The sequence below is a fragment of the Diabrotica virgifera genome, chromosome 3 (assembly GCF_917563875.1).
Source record: "Diabrotica virgifera virgifera chromosome 3, PGI_DIABVI_V3a".
NCBI lineage: Eukaryota > Metazoa > Arthropoda > Insecta > Coleoptera > Chrysomelidae > Diabrotica > Diabrotica virgifera.
Genome location: NC_065445.1, coordinates 38,206,141 through 38,229,679, shown reverse-complemented (window position 1 = coordinate 38,229,679; position 23,539 = coordinate 38,206,141). Strand labels below are relative to the sequence as shown.

General features: G+C 35.0%; 1 protein-coding gene across 1 annotated transcript in view; it reads right to left on the bottom strand.

The window, feature by feature from the left end:
* Positions 1-265: 265 nt before the first annotated feature.
* LOC114326038 (facilitated trehalose transporter Tret1) overlaps positions 266-23,539 on the bottom strand; it is a 161,824-nt gene continuing 138,550 nt past the window's right edge. The window contains exons 5-11 of the mRNA XM_028274241.2: positions 22,824-22,980; positions 15,953-16,138; positions 15,104-15,202; positions 12,993-13,195; positions 9,410-9,631; positions 4,836-5,022; positions 266-959 (exon numbers count right to left, since the gene is read on the bottom strand). Of these exons, the coding sequence (XP_028130042.1) occupies positions 487-959; positions 4,836-5,022; positions 9,410-9,631; positions 12,993-13,195; positions 15,104-15,202; positions 15,953-16,138; positions 22,824-22,980 (1,527 nt within the window). The 3' untranslated portion in view covers positions 266-486. The remainder of the gene's footprint in view (positions 960-4,835; positions 5,023-9,409; positions 9,632-12,992; positions 13,196-15,103; positions 15,203-15,952; positions 16,139-22,823; positions 22,981-23,539) is intronic.

Sequence of the window (23,539 nt, the reverse complement as noted above, 5' to 3'; positions counted from 1 at the left end):
TAATGGATTCTCCTCTTTACTTATACACAAAAACTCAAATGGGATGTAGCCATACGTTAAATAAATAAATATACTATAAAGCAAATTGTTCAACAAGACTTAACCTTACTTAGACTTACGATATTATGAACAAAAGGCCCACGGAAAACTATTAGAATATAAAACCATACTAATAGTTACCCTACAATACAAAATCATTCATACTTTTTATATAATTTAACAAAATATTTAGCTTAAAAGAATATCAAATAGAAAAAAAAATAAATTATGGCAAGAGAGTAAAATTTTTATGCCAATTATTTCTTCTGAACATAAAAACAAATTTTTGGTCATTGTCAGTAAGACTTTTAACCTAGGTATAGCCAATTTCTATTATTAAATATTATCCTGGAATGTCATAAATCGTTTGCTCACAATCCCAAATACTTAAAACTAACACTATACCCGTAAAGCTGTAAACTTGGTGTCATGTTCGCAGAATATTCCTTAGACGTTCTGTATGAGTTTCTCGTTCTGTCCATTAGCAGACAGGACAATATCTTTTTTGGCAACTCGACTTCCGTTACTAGGAGTCGCTGATTTTCGAGGACTCTTTTTCTGTGACAAAATATATATTCCTGTACTTGTTTGAAAGTAGGAAGTGATCTCACTAAGCTTCTTTCTATGGGTTTCTGGTACGAAGATGTAAGTGTAAACTGAAGCAAACAAGGCCACCACAGCGAAGAACCATTGTACGCCAGCGAAGCCATGGAATATATCTACCAATCCCCAGAAACTTTGAATGGCAGCAAACATCAATAAGTTACCGATGCTGTATGCGATGCTATTAGCCACTCCTCTAATTTCCAGTGGGAACAGTTCAGCCATCATTGTCCAAGGAATTGGAAGGAAGCCAATCATGGATGCAACGACGAAGAGAAGAAGAGAAGCTATCGGTAGCCAGGTTGCATGTAAAGAACCTAAAATGAGATAGATATATAAATTAATGCTGAAAATTGAAAATAAAATAGAAACTTTACATAGCATAGATGTAAAGTGGGTGACAGACACACGAACTTTTAGTACGCGATTCTTTAAGATCGCGACTTACTCGGCTCGACGTCGGTGACACACGGCAAGCTTACTCATACTGCATGACCTTGTATGCAAATGACCTTGTTTTACTCTTATGTAACTACTTATCAATATTTAATCAGGTTTACTCAAAAACAAATAATCAAAAATAATTTAGTATAGCGTATATAGCTTAGAATAGTTTTTTACATTTTTACAAAATTTATAAAATGTAACGTGTCTGCTTTCAACCATAAACGGTTCAATTATTTATAGGCAATTTGCATAACTAGTAAAGACATAGTATAGGCGTACCTTAACACAATAAAATGACGGCTCGCGACTCGAAGCTCGAAGCAGTAATATACGTACGAGCTACGAGCAAGATTTCAAAGCGGTTTAATCGACGACGAACTTACTCTGAAACCTTAAAGTACGCGTACTTACGGTGACACACGTGCAAAAACGGTCGTTGAGCCATAAAAATACCAACCGTAAGAATATATTACAAATGAGCAGCTTCCGATTTTTTAGGTACTGTTAAGATCTTTACATAAGTAAGTAATAATGGAAGTGCGCAAACGAGATGCTCCAAGTACATAAGGAATCTCTAACTACATTCTAACAAGTAGTCTTGCTTCCACTTCACAATACAATACACGACTCAACCACAATAAACATCAAAAATACCTAGACGTGACTTTGGACAGAACGTTAAATTTTAGAGAATATTTAAGTATAGTTGCCGAAAAACTAAATACCAGAAATAACATCATTCAGAAGCTCTGCGGCACAACATGGGGGGCATCGGCATCCACATTAAGGTCTTCAGGCTTAGTTCTTGTTTATTCTGAAGCTGAATATTGTGCACCCGTATGGATCAACAGTGCTTACGTTCAAAAGATTTATGTTCAGCTAAATAACATCATGAAAATTATCGCTGTAGTAGTCAAATCCACACCAAACCATTGGCTACCAGTGCTTCATTCCACTACCACACCTTCGCCGAGTCAATCTGCTAACCAAGAATATAAAAAGATTCTTAGCAACACGGTACTGCGGATTCATAACTGCATAGAAAATACAACCAAAAGTCGACTACACTGCAGAAAGTCTCCTATACAAACCGCAGAATTGGAAACAACCACCGTGTTTGACAGGATCACCAAATGGATCATGAATGGTTGGAAGCTCAATCAAATACAATTATGCCTTGCATCACAGAGATACCTGGATTTGACCTACTACGTGAGCCTGGTGTACACTTAACCGCATCAGAACTCAACATGGTCGATGTGCGTACATGATGCACAAATGAGATAAGCTACCAAGTAGCTAGTATTTTTATACCTATGTATAGAGTCAATTTTAATTTAACTTGTTTGTTGTTTATTGTAATCTTATAAATATGTCGAAATGCCAGACGCTAAATAAAAAAATAGTAAGTGTCCCATAATATCATGTACTATTATTATACATAGTATATTATATTATTACTTATTTTTTTTTTATTTAGCGTCTGGCATTTCGACATATTTATAAGATTACAATAAACAACAAACACATTACTATAATAGTAATACTTAGTAATATAGCACCACCCAACCAACGACGCGAACATGCATTGGTTAAAGAATATAACAAAAAAATGGACAGTCGCTAGCTTCTAGTCCATAACGACATCCCCGATATTCTTGGAAACCGTCTCCGATCCAGGTTACGCCCTCTAAAAACTGCTCAAGCGCTGCAGCAATCCTTATTTAATTGACTTAAGTACCCGATGGAGAGAAGACTGGGAAAGTAAGAGATATCCGCATTACCATAGTCTACCGGACATCATAGGAAAACCTGGCGAATTTGAACGTCCCCGTAAGATTTGGGCAGCCCTTAATCGAATTAGAACAAACTGTGGAAGATGCGTCGACTCCCTCTAGAGATGTAGTTCGGAACTGCCCACGCAGAGCATACACAAACGACCCTATAGATTTTGTAATGGCAACCGAAGGGTTAATCGAATATATAAAACGCTGGACGGAAGGGTCGCCCGAGAACTTTATCGTACCGATCTATTATCGTTATCGTACTAGATACTGGCATTCTATAAAAATAACAAAGTTACTCGTTATTTTGATATTTTAGAAACACCTTGTATACTTGAAAATATTTTATGGTTCTACGCATCATTAATTCCTGCATTTGAGAAAATGTTCGGAGACACACTATAGATTATTGCATAAATCAATAGAATATTAGTCATACTTTCATTTCAAATTAGTTCATTTTTCTGAGAAATTAATAGTTTACAATATTTGCAATTTACTGCATGGATTGTAATGAAATTTTGGGAGTAGCCCAAAGCCCAATCTCCTAATTCAAAGTCTATCCTATATACTATATACTATGGCGCTTTTATCATGGGGGCGGTTCCCACCACTTCTCGGGGATAGAACATTTTTATTTTCGGATTACATGGAGCGAAAGAAAGAATTTTAAGAAAATTTAAAAATGCGCTCTATAATTTTTTGATCTTATTTTTTTCACCCGTCCAACTTTTTGAAAGTAGAAATAACACTATATTAAGAGGTATTGCAAAAGAAAAACAATGCATTTAAATTCTGGTGAATGAGGGATTAAATGTATGTACTTCTCATTTTTCCTTAAAGTACATTAGTCATATCTTTTTTTGCACCATATCTCGCTTAGTTTGAATGTAACCGACATTTAACAGTGCTCGTTTTAAAGGCCTTTTCAAACACTACAAAAGCATGAGCACTTTGAACATGCACCAAAAAACAAACTCTTTTTACCTACCATATCTCTTTTTGTATTATAAATAGAAAATTTACGAAGGAACGAATCTCTTTTTTATTTGTAATCTTAAAAAATTTTTATATATTGTTTTTAGTTTGATGCATAGTTTTTAAGGTATTCACAAAAAACCGTCCGAAAACGTGTCATTTTTGAATGAAAATGGCCAATTTTCAACTACGCATAACTCAAAAAGTATTGAGTTCTCAAAAAAAAGTATAGATCAGTTTTTGCTTAAAAATAGGTTCTCTAGCCACTTCCATGCTTATTTTGACCAACAAATTTTCCATCCCCTTGAAGGGGTGGGAATTGCCCCAAGATAAAAGCGCCATAGTATATAGGGTAGATTTTGTTACTTGAGCTATTCCCTACTTACTGTGAAAATATCAAGTACATCGATGTAGTAGGATGGAATTTGGAGCCAAATACCCTCATTGACTGCCCTATAATAATGCTCTGCTATGATCGCGTGAGAGGGGACACACACACAAGATTCTAGCAAAATTTCAATTTTCTGTAACTTTTCGAGTTTTTGAGTTACAGCAACGAGCTTTATGTCATTGGAAAGGTAATTTTACATTATTTCAAAATATGTAAAAATATAAGGGCGTATCTAAAAAATTAAGACTTTGAAGAAATCGGTCCAGTAGTTTTTGCTGGGCGGTGGCGACATACGTACGTACATACGTACGTACGTACGTACATACTTCCGACATGTTTTTTTTATTTGCTTTTTAGACTCAGGGGGACTCAAATCGTCGAAAAAAAGTGAAATCTGAAAAAAATTCTTTTGCACGATCCTATAACTTTATCTATTATACTCATACTGCGTATGTAGTACGATAAAGTAAAAAACTGGACATCTGTTTGTGATGCATTGTATAATGCATAAATCTAAATAAGTACCTATTCTGTGATGAAGGTCATACGCTAAATAAAAAAAAAATAAATGAATAAATCATATACTATTTTACCTGATTTTATTAAGTAGGTGAACAATCCTGACAATCCAGTACAAACAGCCATACCGAAACCACTTGTTATTAGCAGGGACCGTCTGTTAAATGTCTTCAGGAAGTAAGAGTTGGATAGTGCCATGATCATTCTTATCAAGCACAACATAACAGATGCAAGGTAGGGGTTAATAGTACTGCCCACCTCCTAAAAAACATTTGGTAGTAAAATAATCAATATTTTTGTCATTGTAAATAGTCCGCAATGGAGGGTTACGTTGTAAAAAATATAATATGTAGTAGGTTTATGGTATTAGAATAATGATTATTTTAATTTTTTACCCGATGCACTTATAGTACATAAAGAATGCCAGAAGTAGGTTATATTATTTGCAAGTTATTAAATTACTATACAACCAACACATTGCATATATTGCAGAATAAATCACATAAAAGTTTACATTATGTCCGCTTCACATTATCTCAGTCTAACATTCAAGTAGAGCGGTGGAATGAATCTGGAGGAATAATGTGAACCTGCACTGGAATGAAGCATTCCAGTGATCAATCCAGTCCAGTTGACTAGAATGACGGTCTATTTTTAAGGCTCAGTTAAACGACGCTACTAACTCCCATGAGTCATTAAAATGGATTACTGACTCAATAGAAATTTCGGCAATCCTTAATACCTTAAGTAGCAATAGAGTTGATGACCGATATTCAAAAATCATTAAGTATATATATGACAATGCAACATCACAAATAAAAACAGAAGGAAATACAGAAAAGATAAAACTGTAAAGAGGGGTTAGACAAGGAGATTCTATCTCACCCAAACTATTTAGAAGATATGTTTCGAACTTTTAGAATGGGCAAATAAAGGAGTGACGATAGATGACGAAAACCTAAACCATCTGAAATTTGCCGATGATGTTACGCTAATAGCAAAACACAGAGAAGAATGCAGGAAATGCTATTGGACCTAAATACCAAATCAAAAAAGGATTAAAAATAAATCGAGCAAAAACTAAATATCTAATCAACGAATCTCTAGATATAAATGGGAATATGACTCTGGACAACAATAATATAGAAAAAGTTGGGTCATATATATACTTGGGACAAAAAATAGAACTGTTAAAGCTTAATCTAGGGCTGATTTAAATAGAAGATGTTCCTTAGCATGGGCAGCATTTGGTCGATTACAAACAGTAATTAAATCAAACTTGTCCAACACTTTGAAGGTAAAAACTTTCGATCAGTACTTGTTGCCAGTTCTGACATACGAAACTAAAACTTGGGCTTTTAACAACAGCGTAATCCACAAACTTCAAGTGACTCAAAGAGCTATGGAACGGAGAATGCTCAACATTAAGCTCAGTGATCGCTAGTCCAATGAAGAGATAAGAAGGCGATCAAAAGTAACAGATATGATCCAGAAAGTTGCCATGTTAAAATGATACTGGCAAGATACATAGGGAGAATGGAAGGCAACCGCTTGACAAAGCGAATTCTCGAGTGGCGACCAAGAGCAAGCAAAATAAGTAGAGCCAACTTCAAACAAGATGGACTATCAAGAGAATGGCTTGCCACGAATGGATGCAAAAAACAGAAAACAGATATGAATGGACACATCTAAGGGAGGATGGAATAGCTGTTGATAATGATGATGACTGACTTTTAGTACTCTCTTTGTGTAAATTGGTGTTTTATATTCCTGTAGAGTCCTCGCTGCGAGTGTTCATGCCAGTAACAAAATATTAATCCTATTTACTGGAACGAGTAGGTTCCCGCACCAATACATCTCCCATACAATACTCGACTGTATGAAGCACTAGCACCACATAGACCGATTACACGCTTCTAGTAGCTGGTACCAATAATTAGTTGAGGTGCTATGAAGTCTCTAATAGAGCATCTACACATTAAAAAAAGTATTTTAGCCTGTGGACCCCACTATCCCTGTAAAACAATAGGTGTCTATTGCAGTATAGACTATAGACAAGTAGTATAGACGCACCTGATAGTGGCGTCTACTCGCTAAAATCGTTTTTTAATACGTAGACGCGCTATTAGAGACTTCGTAGCACCTCAACTAACTACTGGTACCAGCTACTAGAATAGTGTAACCGGTGTCTATGGTGCTAGTGCGTTATACAGTCGAGTATTGTGTGGAAGAAGTATTGGAGGGGGGGACCTAATCGCTCTAGTAAATAGGATTACTTTATATTTACTCGACTAGAATGAACCCTCGCAGTGAGTACGCTACTGGAATATAAAACATCACATTGTTTTCATTAGTAGAGTTAGCGGTCGAGTAATCTGGGCAAGTAGAGTATAGTTACTTTGCCAGATGTTGTTAGTCACTCTACTCGACCACCTACTATACACTCTACTTGCTACTCTACTGTACTGAGTGTTTTTACGGGTAGAGTTAAGTACTCTACTCTATCAAGCTCTATCAAGTCATCATGACTCTACCCGTGTAGTAAACAAGCCTTTAAATGTAGCATTGCGTAACTGAGTCTTTTATTTCAGCTTGCTCATTCCCGCGCCACTGGAATAGTATGAACCGCCAAGCCAGTGCTTGTCCATTGCAGCATTGAGCATTGTCACTAGAGTGTTACCGATCTTACAGCTTTTGGATAATTCTAATAATGTGGACAATGCACTGGATTAGCTCGCTGGATTACTGGACTGGAATTATGGTAACCGGACATAAAGTAAATATATAATATTTAATATAGCTCAACAGGCCTTAAAGACCCATGGCTTGGAATTTCTGTACGGTTTTTCTCCATTTTCTCCTGTTCATGGCCGCAGTTCTCCAATTTGATATCCCGATTGTTTCCAGGTTTTCCTTACATGTTTCTAGCCACTTTTTCCTGGGTCGTCCTCTTCTCCTCTTTCCTTCCCCTCTCAGCAGCGAGTCCTTTGCCCACCTTCCGTCAGCTATTCTCACAAGATGACCTAACCAACTTATTCTCTTTGTTCTGACCATCTGGCTTATTTCTGGTTTCCGGTACAGCTCTCTGATCTCTGCATTTGTTCGTCTCCTCCAAACATCTTTATCGTTTTTTACTCCCCCGAATATCTTCCGTAGGACACTCCGCTCCCAGATGTTCAGCATATTTTCTTGATTTTTGTTCATGACCCATGTTTCGCTCCCGTAAAGAACTGTGGGCTGGATCACTGTTCGATAGAGTCTTAATTTTGCCTCTCTGGAGATGTTTTTGGCTCTTAGAAATTTGTGTAGGGCTCCGACTGTCTTTCTTCCTCTCGAAATTATTTTTTCAATTTATGGGCTTTCTTCTCATTTACTTGGTGGATCTGATCTTTTTGAATCCTCCCTGGTATTCACCAACCTGCTCGTTTAAGTGCCTTTCCATTCTGCTTCTTCTGGCGAGTACCTTATATGTTACGTCTAGGAGAGTGATACCCCTATAGTATTCACACACTGCTCTATCTCCGTTATTATGCATGGGACACACTATGGCCTCTCTCCATACTTCCGGCATTTCCTCTCGCTCCCAGATTTTCGTCAACAGGCTACATATTCGCGTTATAAGTGCTTCTCCCCCATGCTTAAATAATTCTGCAGTAATACCATTGCGCTGCCTGCACTTTTGTTGTTTTTCATACTATGTATGATTTCTCTTATTTCCTCCACGGTTGGAGTCCTCCATTGTTTCCGCCGGGAATCTGACTTCCTCTACCATTTCCACTTGCTCCTTATCACTTCCATCAGGTTCTTCATTAAGTAGCTCTCTAAAATGCTCCTGCCATCTACTTGGCTTCCCCTACTTATCTCCTATTAGGTGCCCTACCTTGCTCTTGTAGTAGTTCTGTTTTCTTGAACATTGGTCACTGCTCTTTTTCGCCTCCTGGTAGAAGTTTCTTACATTTATATTAATATAATGCTCTTCAATCTCTTGAAGCTTTTTATCTATATGCTACCTTTTCTTACTCCTACACACTTTTTCGCGTTTCTTCTCGCCGCTTCATATTCATTCCTGTTTTCTTCACTTCCTTTATCCATATATTTTAGTCTTGCCTCATTCCGTGTGTTAAGACTTTCCCTGCAATCGGTTTCAAACCATTCTTTGTCGCTCCCCTTCTTAACTTGACCTAACCGCTTTTGAGCTGCTTCCCTCATAGCTTCTTCTATTATTCCCCACTCCATTTCAATGTCACCTTGCTCTTCGCTCTGAAGTAGTTCTGCTGTCACGTCTGCCTGGAAGTTTTCGGCAGTTTCTTTGTTTTTTAGTTTGGCAACGTTATATTTTTTATTTATTATTCTCTGTTCTCTGACCTTTGGGATAGTTTCTCTTAATTTCGTAATCATTAATATGTGATCGGAATCTGCGTCTGCTCCTCGGTAAGTTCTAATATCTGTTATTAATTTCGCGTGCTTACTCTCCACTAGGACGTGGTCGATTTGGTTGCGTGTTCTGCCGTCTGAAGCGATCCATGTTTCTTTGTGAATTTTCTTGTGGTCGAAGTAAGTACTCATAATTCTCAATAGTCGAAGATATGTACATACAAAAATTAGTTAATATTGATACATATTTATATATTCAACATCAGTTACTTACGTTAAAGAAATTGACGGAATAAAAAAGAGTAATATAAATTCCGGCAAATTGTTGAAAGAAAAATAGTCCCGTTAAAATTAGCAATGGCTTGTATCCGGTGGGTTTGAAGAACTCCTTAACCTTGCTCATCGCTCCCGAATCTCCTACTCTTGCCTGTTCTTCAAGCTTAGCTTGATGTTCTTTCTGAAGAGCATGCAACTGAAGTTCAGCTAGCGATTCGTGCTAAAAAATAAAAAGGTTTACATTAGAAGACGATCTGATGAGTAATATACATATATTATCAAAGTAAAAAACAACAACCTGTTGAAAGGTTTTTCATAACCGCCAATAGGAAAAAAATGATGAAAATATAATATAGGTACTTTAATAGTACCTATTCGGCTGAACTAATCTGTTACGTTGTATATTTAACTGAAATTTGTTAAAACGCTTTATTAGCTGGTGTTCTGTATTGTGCAGTAGAAGTCTGTCGTTGACCACACGTCTAATAGACAGAGCCGCTATAGGTGAAATTTCTTAATCATTTTAGGCACGACGGGACCCTATAACTTAAATAGTAGAACCTAAAAGAAAACGTTTGAGCACTGTGCCGTCACTTTTCAGTGGCACATGCGTCTACAGTGGCGCATCAAACTTTCCACTTATGGACGGGATACATAAATTAAAAAATACCCTCCCTCATTACCAGAATTTAATTTTTTTCATTTTTTTAAGTTTTATGTAATTAAGACATAAGATTCATCGTAATATTAACCCACCACCCCTTCTCCCTGCCCCCACCATCAAAAACTTTATTTTTCGATTTTATTTTTTTTGGTGGGATGCAATCAATTTTAAAATTTCAAAAAATTCACACGCATAGTTAAGGCTTTTATAAAACACGTCTATTTTTTAAAGACCTGTAGGTTGAGTGTACATAACCTCAAAAAAAAATTTTTTTTTTTTGAAAAAAGTATATCAACTTTTTTTTGGGGATAGCTGCAGATCTAATTTTTTCTTAGTCTTGTTATTTTATCAAACACTATATTTTTATTTTTTTTTTCAGATTTTTCTGTAACGCTGGTCACCTTCAAAAATCCATAACACTGTTTTTTAAGGGGGTTTTGGGGGGTTTGAACGTGTTTTTCTGATTTTTAAATATTCTAAAGGACTCAGATACTTCAAGTTACATAAATATAACCTATAAAAACAAAATTGATTTGATATATTATGAAGTCTATAAAATAAGGAAAATCCCCCGAAACCCCCCAAAAAACAGTTTTTCGGATTTTTGAAGGTGGGGAGCCTTACGGAAAAATTTGAAAAAAATTAAAAATGTAGTGTTTGATAAAACACACAAGATTAAGAAAAAATTAGAGCTGCAGCTATTCCTCAAAAAAAGTTATACGCTTTTTTGAAAAAAAAAATTTCTTTTAACTTTTTGAGGTTATGTACACTACCTGTAGGTCTATAAAAAATAGGAATGTTTTATAAAAGACTCAGCTATGCGTGTCAATTTTTTGAAATTTTAAAATTGATTGCATCCCACCAAAAAAAAAAGAAAAAACGAAAAATGAAGTTTTTGATGGTGGGGGCAGGGGGAAGGGGGTGGTGGGTTAAAATTACGATGAATCCTATGTGTTAATCACATAGAACTTAAAAAAATAAAAAAAATTTAATTCTGTTAGTAAGGGAGGGTAACTTTTAATTTATTTATCCCGTCCATAAGTGGAAAGTTTGATGCACCACTGTCGACGCATGTGCCACTGAAAAGTGACGGCACAGTGTTCAAACGTTTTCTTTTAGGTTCTACTATTTAAGTTATAGGGTCCCATCGTGCCTAAAATGATTAAGAACTTTCACCTATAGCGGCTCTTAGTCTATAAAGTGGTGCTCACTATGGAGAGCAATGGATTGTATCCTCGCTCCGACCCTTGCTCCCTGGTATTTATATTCGTTATATTCGTAAATTCTCGCATTTAAAATAATGTATTTATTTTACATAGCGATCGATAATATCTACATATATAAAATAATCGATATATAATATAAAATAAATACATTATTTTGAATGCCAGAATTCACGAATATAAATACCAGGGAGCAAGGGTCAGAGCGAGGATACAATCCATTGCTCTCCGTAGTGAGCAAACCCTAGAGTATTGAAGTACTACGTCTGGTCCGTTTTTTTCTATAGATGTGAAACTTAGACAACAGAAGTGAAGAATCTCAACAAATTAGAAGCGTTCGAGCTGTTGTGTTACCGTCGCACGCTCAGAATCCCAAGGACAGCACACATATCCAACGAACGTGTGCTGGAGGCCATGCACAAAGGGATTGATTAACGTCATAAAAATGAGAAAGGTTAAATACTTCGGTCATATAATGAGAGGACCTAAATATCGCTTACTCCGGTTGATCATTCAGGGCAAAATCGAAAAAAAAAACGCTGGATTGGAAGAAAACAACTATCCTGGCTGCGTAACATTAGACAATGGACAGGTCGAACGGTCGAGGAATTGTTTCATATAGCTGCCGACCGAAAAACATTTCATTAGCTTGTTAATATGACGATAGCCAACGCTTGAAAACAAGTACGGCACAAAAAGAAGAAGAAGAAGAAGAAGAAGAAGTGAAATTTAGCATAAAATCCATGTTTCTATAGTTTTAATCCTTTAGTAGTATCTTGTAAGTCAATTTATAGAATAAATACAGAAGGAATATCTAGAATATAGTGTAAAAGTTAATGAAAGCTACATTAATAACAATAACCATCAGCCGTTTTGAGTCCACTGTTGGACATAGGCCTCCCGTAAATAATTCCATTACATCCAATCTTGAGCACCCTGAATTCAGTTGTGCTGGATGCGTTTGATGTCGTCCGATTACCTTGATGGAGGATGCCCTCGATTACGATAAGCATCGTGCCTAGGTCTCCATTCTAGAATTTTCTTTGTCCATCTTCCATCTTCGAATCCGGCAACATATCATGCCCAGTTTCATTTCCATGTGATGGATGCGCTTCATGTCGTCCAACCACCTTGTTGGAGGACCCCCTTGATTACGATAAGCATCGTGTCTAGGTATATTTTCTTGAATTTTCTTTGTCCACCTTTCATCTTTGAATCCAGCAACATGTCCCACCCAGTTCCATTTTAGCGTTGTAATTCTTTGAACTGAGTCCGTAATACCAGTTTTTCAGGAGAAAAACTGGTGTATTAGGGAATAAACAACAGGAAATATACAACATGAAGTACTATCTAAACATGCATGGGAACCGACCCCGTGGATGCTGAGAAAAATGGAAGTTTGTATGAAAATTAATGTATATACACTCCCATTATGCATGATGATTCTTCTGTTTTTATTAAGGATATCTGCAACAGTAAGTATTACCAGTTAGAGGTAGGAACTTTTGAATTGTTTGTTTCTGGCAATGAAATGAGAATAGAGTTGCATAATCAAAAGGTTAAAGAAGAAATATAAAATTAATAAAAGAAAAAAATAATGTTTGAATGAATTGAAAGTATTGGAAACTTAATTATTTTAGTTTCTGTTTAACCGCATGTAAAACTATTGAGGTCTGTTTGATAGTATAACTTACCCTATTTTCTGGTTGTGGCTGATATTTGTTTAACCAATTCAAACTTCTAGCTGCTTCTTCGATTTTTCCTTTTGAGACTAACCATGCAGGGCTTTCAGGAATAAGGAAAAGAAAGAGAATTGGAATTATAGCGTAAATATTGCAGAGCCAAGCTACGGTCCTCCAGTGTAAAAACCAACCTTTTAAGAAGCATATCAACATACCTAAAAGAAAAAAATATTATTATTACAACGTTATGTTGGTTTCACACATTTTAAAAAAAATGTGAAAACCTTGAATCATCCATGTCTGTCTGTCCGTCTATAAACACAGCTCCTCCGTCATTAGACAAGATAGAATGACAAATTAGGTGTCGAATGAAAGCTTATATAACCCACGGTTGGTTTTAAAGGTGAGCAATGTGACCTAGGGACTTAACAAAACGCCAGTTAATGGTTACAATTTGGAAGGACGAAAGCATGCCCATAGAATGGAAAAACGGACATATCGCACCAATCTTTAAGAAAAGAGATCCAACTAAGTGCTGCAACTACAAAGCAATTATGCTACTAAATACAACGTATAAGATATTGACCACAATTATAAGAAACCGACTAAATCAGAACACAGAAAAAATTATAGGACCATACCAACACGGCTTTAGAAAAGAAACATCAACAATAGATGCAATACACGTACTAACACAAACAATTGAAAAAAGCTATGAACATGACATATAATTACACGTACTATTCATCGACTTCCAACAGGCCTTCGACAGCATATACAGACAACAATTATTAGAGGAAATGAAAAAATGGAGATACCGGCAAAATTAATAAGACTAACTAGAATGACAATGAAAGAGTCAACAGCAAAAGTTAAAACAAATGAGGGATATACAAACGACATCAAAATAGAACTTGGGGTAAGACAAGGAGACAGTCTGTCAACGACACTATTTAATATCTCTAGAAGGAGTAATTAGGGACACAGGGCTGAAAAAGACAATTATTCAAAGCTTAACACAGATCATAGGATATGCGGATGACCTGAGATTGGTAGCATGAGATAAAAAAAATACTAGAAGAGGCAATTTTAACCCTGGTAAGAGAAGCAAAGACTAGAGAGGATTAATAATCAATCAGAATAAAACAAAATACCTTATTAGCACAAGAGACAATGTAAACAGAATAACAGAAATAAAGATAGGTGAAAATACATTCCAGAGAGTAGATTCTTCAAATACCTGGGGGTGATGGTGGACGGCAAAAATGGAAGGAGTATAGAGATAAACGAAAGAATTAAAGCAGGTGATAGAGTATATTGGAAATATCACCGACTACTCAAGGACAAAAACCGGAGCAAAAAAACAAAATCAAAAATATATACAGCAATTAGACCAGTGATAGCCTATGGAGCAGAAGTAATGTGACTTACAAAAACAGACAAAGGAAAGTTTAGAATAATTGAGAGAAAAAATATGAGAAGAATACATGGCCCAGTAAAGACAGAAACTGGGGAATATAGAAAGCTGATGAACCATGAAATAATAAATATAACTGAAAGAGAAGATATAGTAAAATTCATTAAAGCACAAAGGCTCAGATGGTTTGGGTACACACAAAAAAGAAGGGTAGAAGAACTGATCAGGAAGATAATCAACTGGAAACCAGTAAAAATAGACCAAGAGGAAGACCAAAAATAAGATGGGAAGATCAACTGCTAGACGATATTATCAAAGATAGAAATTTCAAACTGGAGAGAAAAGATTCGGGACCGGAGAGAGTGGAAGAAGATAGTAGAGAAGGCAAAAAAACATCACAACCTATGAACCTAAAAGAAATTGCGGACTAATCCACCGCGTGAAATGGATTAAAAGAGCTCATAGTATTTGAGCGACCTATACCCTAACAAGAGTGAACGGTCCATATATATAATGTGACCTAGGGCTTCCGGTTTTAGAGTTTCAATCAGAAGTACTGTTTTAAAGTAGCCGAAATAGTACAAGCGATATATTATTCGAGGCGCCTTGGCAAAAATGACTCAAAATTAATGAAGTCGTATATCAATCAACACAAAGCTACATGAATCGAAGGTAATATAGAAATAATTTGGATTATCATACTTACCCAAAGAAGCAAATGATGGAGCTGTCACAACTAGTGATCCTCTCATATCTGCTCTAGCGATTTCGGTGATGTATACAGTTGCCGGGATACTGGCCCACGCTAAAAACAAAAAAGCACGATCAAGTGGATGACAATATTTTTTTTAACCTTACATGTTATGTTTGGAACATAACATGACTAGTTCAGAACTAGCACAACCAGTTCACGATCCGTTCCGTGACGTCAAATCTCGTCACGTCACATCCGTCTCAATAAGTTCTAGATATGTTCCAATCTAGTTCCCAATTACTTCCAACAAATTCCCATCTAGTTCCCAATTATTTCACAATAATTAGTTTCCAACTAGTTCCCAACTGTTTCCAAAGTACGAGTAGTCCCAAATGAATTTCCATTTAGTTCCCCTCTAATTTCCATCTAGTTCCCAAATTTTTTCCCAATATAGTTGCAAATTTTTCCCACTAGTTCCCATTTAGTGCTAAATTAGTTTCAAACTAGTTACAAACTACATATTTACAAGACTATTCTTAACTAGCTTTCAACTAGTTCCCAATTAGTTTCATACTAGTTTCAAACAAGTTCCATACTGTTTCCAAAACGTATTACTAATTATGTGGTTGGATATTGTCTGCGAAATCTATGGTACTTTTCGCTTGCCTACATTTCAAAACTATACTGTTTATAGTTTTCTGACTGTTCTATGCAATCTTCTAAAATGGTAAATTTTTTTTAAATATGTGTCGCTATTTTTTAGGGCAATTAGCAAGAGCTACATTAAAATATATTAAGGAACTAAAATAAATCCTGGTAGAAGAACATAAATAAATTTTTTTATTAACAAATTAATATTACCTGTAGCAAATCCAGTCAAAAGTCTTCCAGCAATGATCATGATAATGGAGTTGGCACTTGCTATTAAACACCAACCAATAACTGTAGGGATAATGGCCAAACGTACAGCCCATAATCTTCCCCATGCATCCATCGCAAGTCCAGCAGTGATAGAACCGACAGGCACGATTATTACCACGACACTAGCTGAAATTCGAATATAAATATTAATTTGGCGAATTTATGGTAATAATACTACTTCTGGCACTTTACGTTGGTGTTCCCATAAGTGCTTAGCCTCTCCGCCCGTTGGCGCCTCTATCGCAAGAGAAATCTACTGGGTCGACCCCAATTCCTCAACTGTCATCAACACGCCTAACTTCACGCGAAACTTTGATACGAGAATTATAAAAAAAAAACTATGCATTGAAATCCAGATCTCGTAATTTTTTTAACATTATTAAGTGAGTACAAAGACATACATACTTTTTTTTTGTAATTCCACCTTCAATTTACCGTACACTTCTCGTTGACTCTTACCGATAAGGCTTTGGTCTCCAATTCACGCTGCACACAGCCTACGGCGTCTATTGGAGACAACCGGCTAAGTCAGTGGCGGCTCGTGACATCTGCTATAGGTAGAGACTGGAAAATATGCACTAAAAAATGTCTAAAATATGCATGCAATATGCATTTTAAAACAAGCTGAATATGCACAATTAACATGCAAATATGCATTTATATATGCACTTATTTTTATATGAATAATTTTATGGTTTACGTTAAATACATAAATAAATAAAAAATAATAAAAATAAATAAATAGGTTTGAATTTAAACCAAATTGTATTATTATTTCTTAATATATTTTTTTAACTTCAGGTTTTGTGACAAATAAAACGGCAAAATATTTTATTTTGACCACAAGATAAATAAGAGTACAATAAAATAAATGTACATATTTTTATTGTTACAATATTGATTCATATTTTCTAAACTAATATTATAAAAAGAGTACAATAAAACAAATTTACATATTTTTATTGTTACAATAAATAATCATATATTGATTCATATTTTCTAAACTAATATTATGTCTTCTATCTGTTAATATTTGTTTATAGGCAGAAAAAGATCTCTCAACGTCACAAGATGTAATTGGGGCATATTTAAACTTTGCTATTAGAGACGGATCCATATTAATATTTTCATCGAAGTTTCCAAAATTGATTATATTATTTATTGAACGCAATAAAGTGAAACCCTCATTTTTGTTTAAAACGTCATCAAGTTTATCTTTAATTTTTACTCCAATTTCCCCATTCAGATTTGTTATTTTCTGTTTAACCGAATCAACAATAGACATACTATTGTGAAGACATAAATTTTGAGCCTCTAATTTTGTAATTGAACTTTCAATGATATCGAAATTCGATTTTATATACAACAATTGATTTTTAATAGACTTTTCTTTAAAAATATTTTGACAGTTATCAATAGCGGTACAAGTCGGATCAAAACTTGAAATAACGCTTTTGATGTCGTCGTAGTGTTCAGATAAAAATATAGCACTTTTAAGCCAAGTTCCCCATCTGGTTAATACTGGTTCTGGTGGTAAAGGAATATCGGGAAGCATCTCCCTATATACCTGTACACGTAGTGGTGCTTTCAGAAATACTTTTTTTACATTATTTATTAAGGTGTTTACATTGGGAAATTCAATTCTAACTTTCTCTGCAACTCTGTTTAGGCCGTGCGCCAAACATGTACAGTGAATTAAATTAGGGAAAAAGATTTTAAGATTGGATGCAGCTTTCATCATATATGAGGCGGCATCACTAAGCATTAATAATATTTTTTCAAATGGTACTTGATCAGGTAAAAAAAAATTTGTTAGGGATTCGTTAACAAATCTAGCTATTGTAGCATAGTTTGTTTTTTCCAAACATTTTACACTAATTAAGTATGAGTTTTTAAAATCGCCAGAGTCGTTAAGAACTCCAACAATTAGATTCGCAATTTGTCGACCCTTTGTATCCGTTGTTTCGTCGACGGAAATCCAAAGATAATCGGCTTTTAACTGATTTTTAATACTCGTCATCACATCTTTGTAACATGCACTGACATATTTTTTCCGAAGAGTTGAAGAACTTGGTATTTGAGCTGGTTTATCTTTAATCTTGCAATAAGTTTTTAAAAAGTTTTGACACGATTTATGTTCTAACTTGTGCAGAGGGATATTGCAGTTCAAAAAAAAATGGCATAAATCCTTTGCAAAGGTTTCTTGCCCAACTGACGTATTCTGAATCTGCAAACTGTTCTGTAGAATCTGCTGGCGAGGTTTATTATCATTTTTTGATAGCTTAGTTTGGTGAAGTGAAGTTTTTATGTGTTGAACTACTTGGAATTTCTTTTGACATGGAATCTGGAATATAATGATAATGATGTTTTAGATGTTTTCGTAAATAGATACCTACATTAAAATGATCAAACTTTTTAAACCTCCCCCAATTTTTTTTTATTTCTCAAAGTGAAATTGAAATCGTCAAACAATAAAGTACAGTCAGTGTACCGTAGTATACAGGGTGGGCCACTCTCAACACCTCGCTCTGTATAAGCCAAACCGTTGCGAACTTTAAAAAACAGTTTTTGAAGAAATGGGACGGTTTGTCATTTTAGAATAGACAGACACATAGATGTGCAAAGAAGTTTGATAAGTTTAAAAATCTATTGAAGTGGAGAACTTACCTTTTTATCACAAATGGTGCAAAACATACTTTCACTGTCGATAACTTTTAGATGATTGTTACTTCCAATCCAACTTCTGAGAAGACTTGATTTTTCCCTTGCTACTTTAGGCATTTTCACAATAATAATAAAATGATTTTTTTACACAGTATAGTCAATAACTTGCAATCACAAAAGTTGAATAATCGGCGATTGATTTAAGACTAACCATTCATAAAATAAAATAATCTATCCTACCCTTAAAACAGTGTTGCCAACTCGACCAATATAGTATTTGCCAAACCTCACAAGAATGATGGAATGATCAGTTCAACAGTAGGTATTCCATTATCAACTAATAAAAAATCCCTATAGCAAGCATAACCCAGTACAGATAAATTATTTGTTTTAAAAAATGCTGAAACATGATCCTGTAGTTAATAGTAATCTCATGGTCCACAGACATAAGTACTAATATAAACATTATTGAAGGCGAAGGGATTTGCTGATGTAGGTGTGTATGTGTGAATGGTTAAACATTTTTTGTTAGGAATCAGATTTGACTCACTGATATCAGTTTCAAGTTCCTGTGAGAGAGTTCCTAAGTTGTTTTAGTAATTGTAAGGCCAACATAAAAATTTGTTCTGAATTAGAAGATTTTCGATTTTTACTAAATAATTTTTATATTATTTAATATGCTAGAAAATATGCTATATGCTAAACAAGAAATAAATAAGCTAAACAACACAAAAATATGCCAAATCTAGCATAAAATAAGCTAAATTGGCAACGCTGCCTTAAAATTTCGTTTTGGTTGGTTTTCCCAGAATAATTCATAGTTGGCCGACACCAGCAGAAAGTACAGGTAATATTTGTAATGTTATTCAAAATATAATCGGTATTTACTTAGGTAATTTGTAAATTCTGAGAAGTCTATAAATCTTAAATATCCGGATAATGATACCTGCAGCTATAAATAACGCCCATTATGTTTATGGGTACAACAACAAAGGAGCTTAACAGCAAAATATTTACTTTCACATTTTATTTTAATGGATGTTGATGTTACTAATATATACCTTATTTTTAAATGGGGTAGAGTAAATTCCCATCAAAATATGCATTTATATGCTCTTAAATCTCCAAATATGCAAGGCATATGCATTTATGAAAAACATGAGAAATATGCAGCATATATATGCATATGCATTTTGCATATAATCCAGTCTTTAGCTATAGGGTGTGCTGCATGAACCACGGCCAATATAAAATAATAGAAATAGAATAACATACGAAAACAAAAACAATAAAATTAGCTTTAATACTAATTAATAGTAACTAATAACGACATGCTATAAAAATCTGATTAACTTACATTTATTGCATTTTTCTAAATTGGAAATTAATACGCCGGTCCTTTTTTGTCGCAAACTTTTCGATTACTTTATCGTTAAAGTTCGGTATTGAAGCGATGAACTTTTTTTCTATCGAGAGTGTGGAAAGGGCTGTTAATCTGTCTTCGCGCATTGAATTTCTTAAAAATGTTTTGATCCGTTTTAAAGTTGAAAAACTACGTTCAGCTTCTGCTGTGGTCATTGGCATGTGGAATAACTGTCGTGAATTGCAGCTCGCAAACACATTTCCGAGGCCGTTAATCAGCCGATTGCCGAAGCACATCGGCTAAGATCGCCGTTTGCCTAATAAATGCATTTTACCGCTGACAGTGTTTCGGTTGTTATCGACGCGGCTTCACTGGAGCAGCAAATACGTAAAAAGATTGCTTCACTGGAGCACCAAATACGTAAAAAAATTATACGGTTTCACTAGAGGAGTAAATACGTAAAAAAAATAATATTAATCATCGTTGTTGGTGAATTATTATTAACAGTTGATGTTTAATATGATAATATGGCAGATTTGAAATAAAACTATATTAATTATTCTTTAATAATTAAGATTTGCTATGGTTGTTTGGTAGTTCTGCAGCTCAGCAGCACATAAAGAAAAGCCGCCACTGCGGCTAAGTCAGTGGGTACTTCAATTCACCCCGTAATTTCAATTTTTTTTTGTATCCCGAATAAAGTACGTGCCTCCTAGTGGCGGGATACGGGCAACAATACATTGGCTTATAGGGCAGTCCTTACAGTAGGGATCCTGGCCTATACAGAAAAATGCAGGCGGGTGTGGGGTAATACTGCGCTTTGGTTGCATTGGTGGTGTATTGGCTAAACGTGCAGGGCAGGGTATGGTGCTGATAGAAAAGGCATTCAGGCATCAAATATCCAAAAAGCTTTTCAGGCCATAATAATGAAAAGACCTTCTCACAGGTCTGGGTGAGAATGAAAGAAGAGCTTTCTATGACCAATTAGGAGACGTACTGAGTGATATTCCAGCAGAGGAGAAAGTTATAATAGGAGGTGATTTCAATGCACATGTGGGCCAAGCCAAAACAGGATATGAAACAATACATGGGGGATTGGGCTTTGAAACTAGAAATGAAGCTGGAGATGACATGCTTGAATTAGCAACAGCATTTGATATGGCGATTGTTAACACATTCTTTAAAAGGAGAGAAACTCAACTTATTATCTACAAAAGTGGACAACATCAATCCCAAATAGACTACTTCATGATAAGGAAAGAAGACATACGTGAATGCAACGACTGCAAGATAATAGTTAGTGAGACAGTAAGCCAACAACATAAGCTGCTTGTTCTGGACATCGAAGTAAAAAGCAAAACTAAACAAAAATATCGGAGAGGACCACAAAATATCAAGTGGTGGATGCTAAAAGATGAGAAAAAAGGTCTATTCAGGGAAAGGATAGTAGAAAAATTTTTTTCGAACATGAAAAGAAGCCCTAACACAATTTGGAGAAAAATGGCCAATATTATTAGAGAGACGGCTATTGAAATACTTGGGAAAACGTCAGGAAAGAAGTTTAAGGATAAAGAGACTTGGTGGTGGTCAAATGAAGTACAAGGAAAAATAAAAGAGAAGGGAGAATTATATAAAAAGTGGCAAGAAACCAGATCGGGACCTTCAAAACTATATTGTCGCCAAAAAGGAAGCGAAAGTAGCAGTAGCAAAAGCTAAAGCAGAAGCGTATTCAAACCTATACGATCAATTTGATACCAAGGAAGGCGAAGCAAAGATATATAAAAAAACAGCCAAACAGAGAGCAAAGAAAGCAAGAGATTTTAATCAGATTAGATGTATCCGAGATGAAAATAATAAAATACTAATTCACAAAAAGGATGTCAAAAAGAGATGGAGAAAGTATTTTAACAGTTTATTAAATGAAGAATTTGACAGACAGCCTGTGGAGTTAACGGAGACAGTAACAGCAATGGTTACCAGAATAACAAACGAGTAAGTGGCTCAAGCGCTTCAAAAAATAAAGAAAGGAAAAGTAGTCGGACCAGATGACATTCCTGGGGAAGTATGGAGATTATTAGGAGAGACAGGAATAAGTTGGCTACCAGGTATATTTAAAAGAATTATGGAAGTTCGACAAATGGCAGACGAATGGAGAAGCAGTATATTAGTACCTGTCTACAAAAACAAGGGAGATGTTTTGTTGTATTTTAATATTTTACTTCCACAAAAATCAAACTAATAATTTCCTTATAAATTCAGAACTGTCAAAAGTTTAAAACGTTTAGTGCGTCTATCTTCTCACATAACGGGTGTGTCTAAGCAAAATGTAAGATACTTGGATTTCAAATCTAACCGCCTTATATACGCAAATTCGATCCCCAATGTAAATTTTATTTTTTTTTATACATTTTCTGATTGTAAGTATATTTATTATATATTTTTTTTTCAGAAAATACGTATTTAGTTAAAATTTTTGCCAACAATTGTTGTTCAGAAATCATTTGTGGCCTTTTTCAATGTGTTTGTGTGTGTTTTATTCTTTTATTAAATTTTTTATTTTTGGTATTGTTTTAATAAAAATTTTTGGAAAGTCATAAGTATTAAAATTAGTTAAATATTTAAATAACATATAAATAAACTTTTTAAAGTATATTAATTTCGTTGAAATCATATAATAGAAGTATAACTTCTTACGTGCGTACAAAGTATGCAAACATTATTTTATTTAGCAACAATGATAGCAAGATATAGTCGAAAATCCATTATTTCTAACAAATTACGTACCTATCCAGGCTGATTCATCTTTAGATGCATACAGTTCTCCATCGTCGTCTGTTCCATTTTGTAATTGTTTATCTAGTGCTGGCACTAAAATTCCGGAAAACGATAACGATAAACCTACTGCCATGTGAAGACTGGCCGCCAATATTGCTGCCAGAACCTACAAAAATATTTAATAAATATCCAATAAATGAGATACAATGGAGTAATTGAGGAGTTTGCTGTAAGAAGGATGCAGCTCCATATTTAGATCATTTTGGGTGGAAACTTATGCCACAATTAAAAAAAATTGGCGGATTGACTGGTATAAGAACGATGCAGATCCGATAATAATAAAGGAATTATACGTCTTTATGGATCTGCCTCCTCAGTCATTTGGTGCAAGAAGGGTGCAGCTCCGGACCTGCATCCTTTTTGCACCAAACGATTGTGAATGTTCGGTGATTTTCGTGGAATGCAAAGTCATCTTCTGTTGGCGCTGGGCCGGCAGGGCAGTTGATTTGTTTTGACTTGTTTTTCGCTAGCATTACTGCGTGTTTTTAAGGTAGATGAAGGAAGGATGTGTTTGCCGTGTGTTTAATGTTTTATTATTTTTTTCTGAATGCTACTTTTTGACACCAACCTGTTTATTTTTACTGATTTTTTCTTATTTGTGTAGTAGGGAAACCATAGTCGTTTGGTTGCTGTAACCGCTGTAACCGAATAAAAGAGTTTTTGTT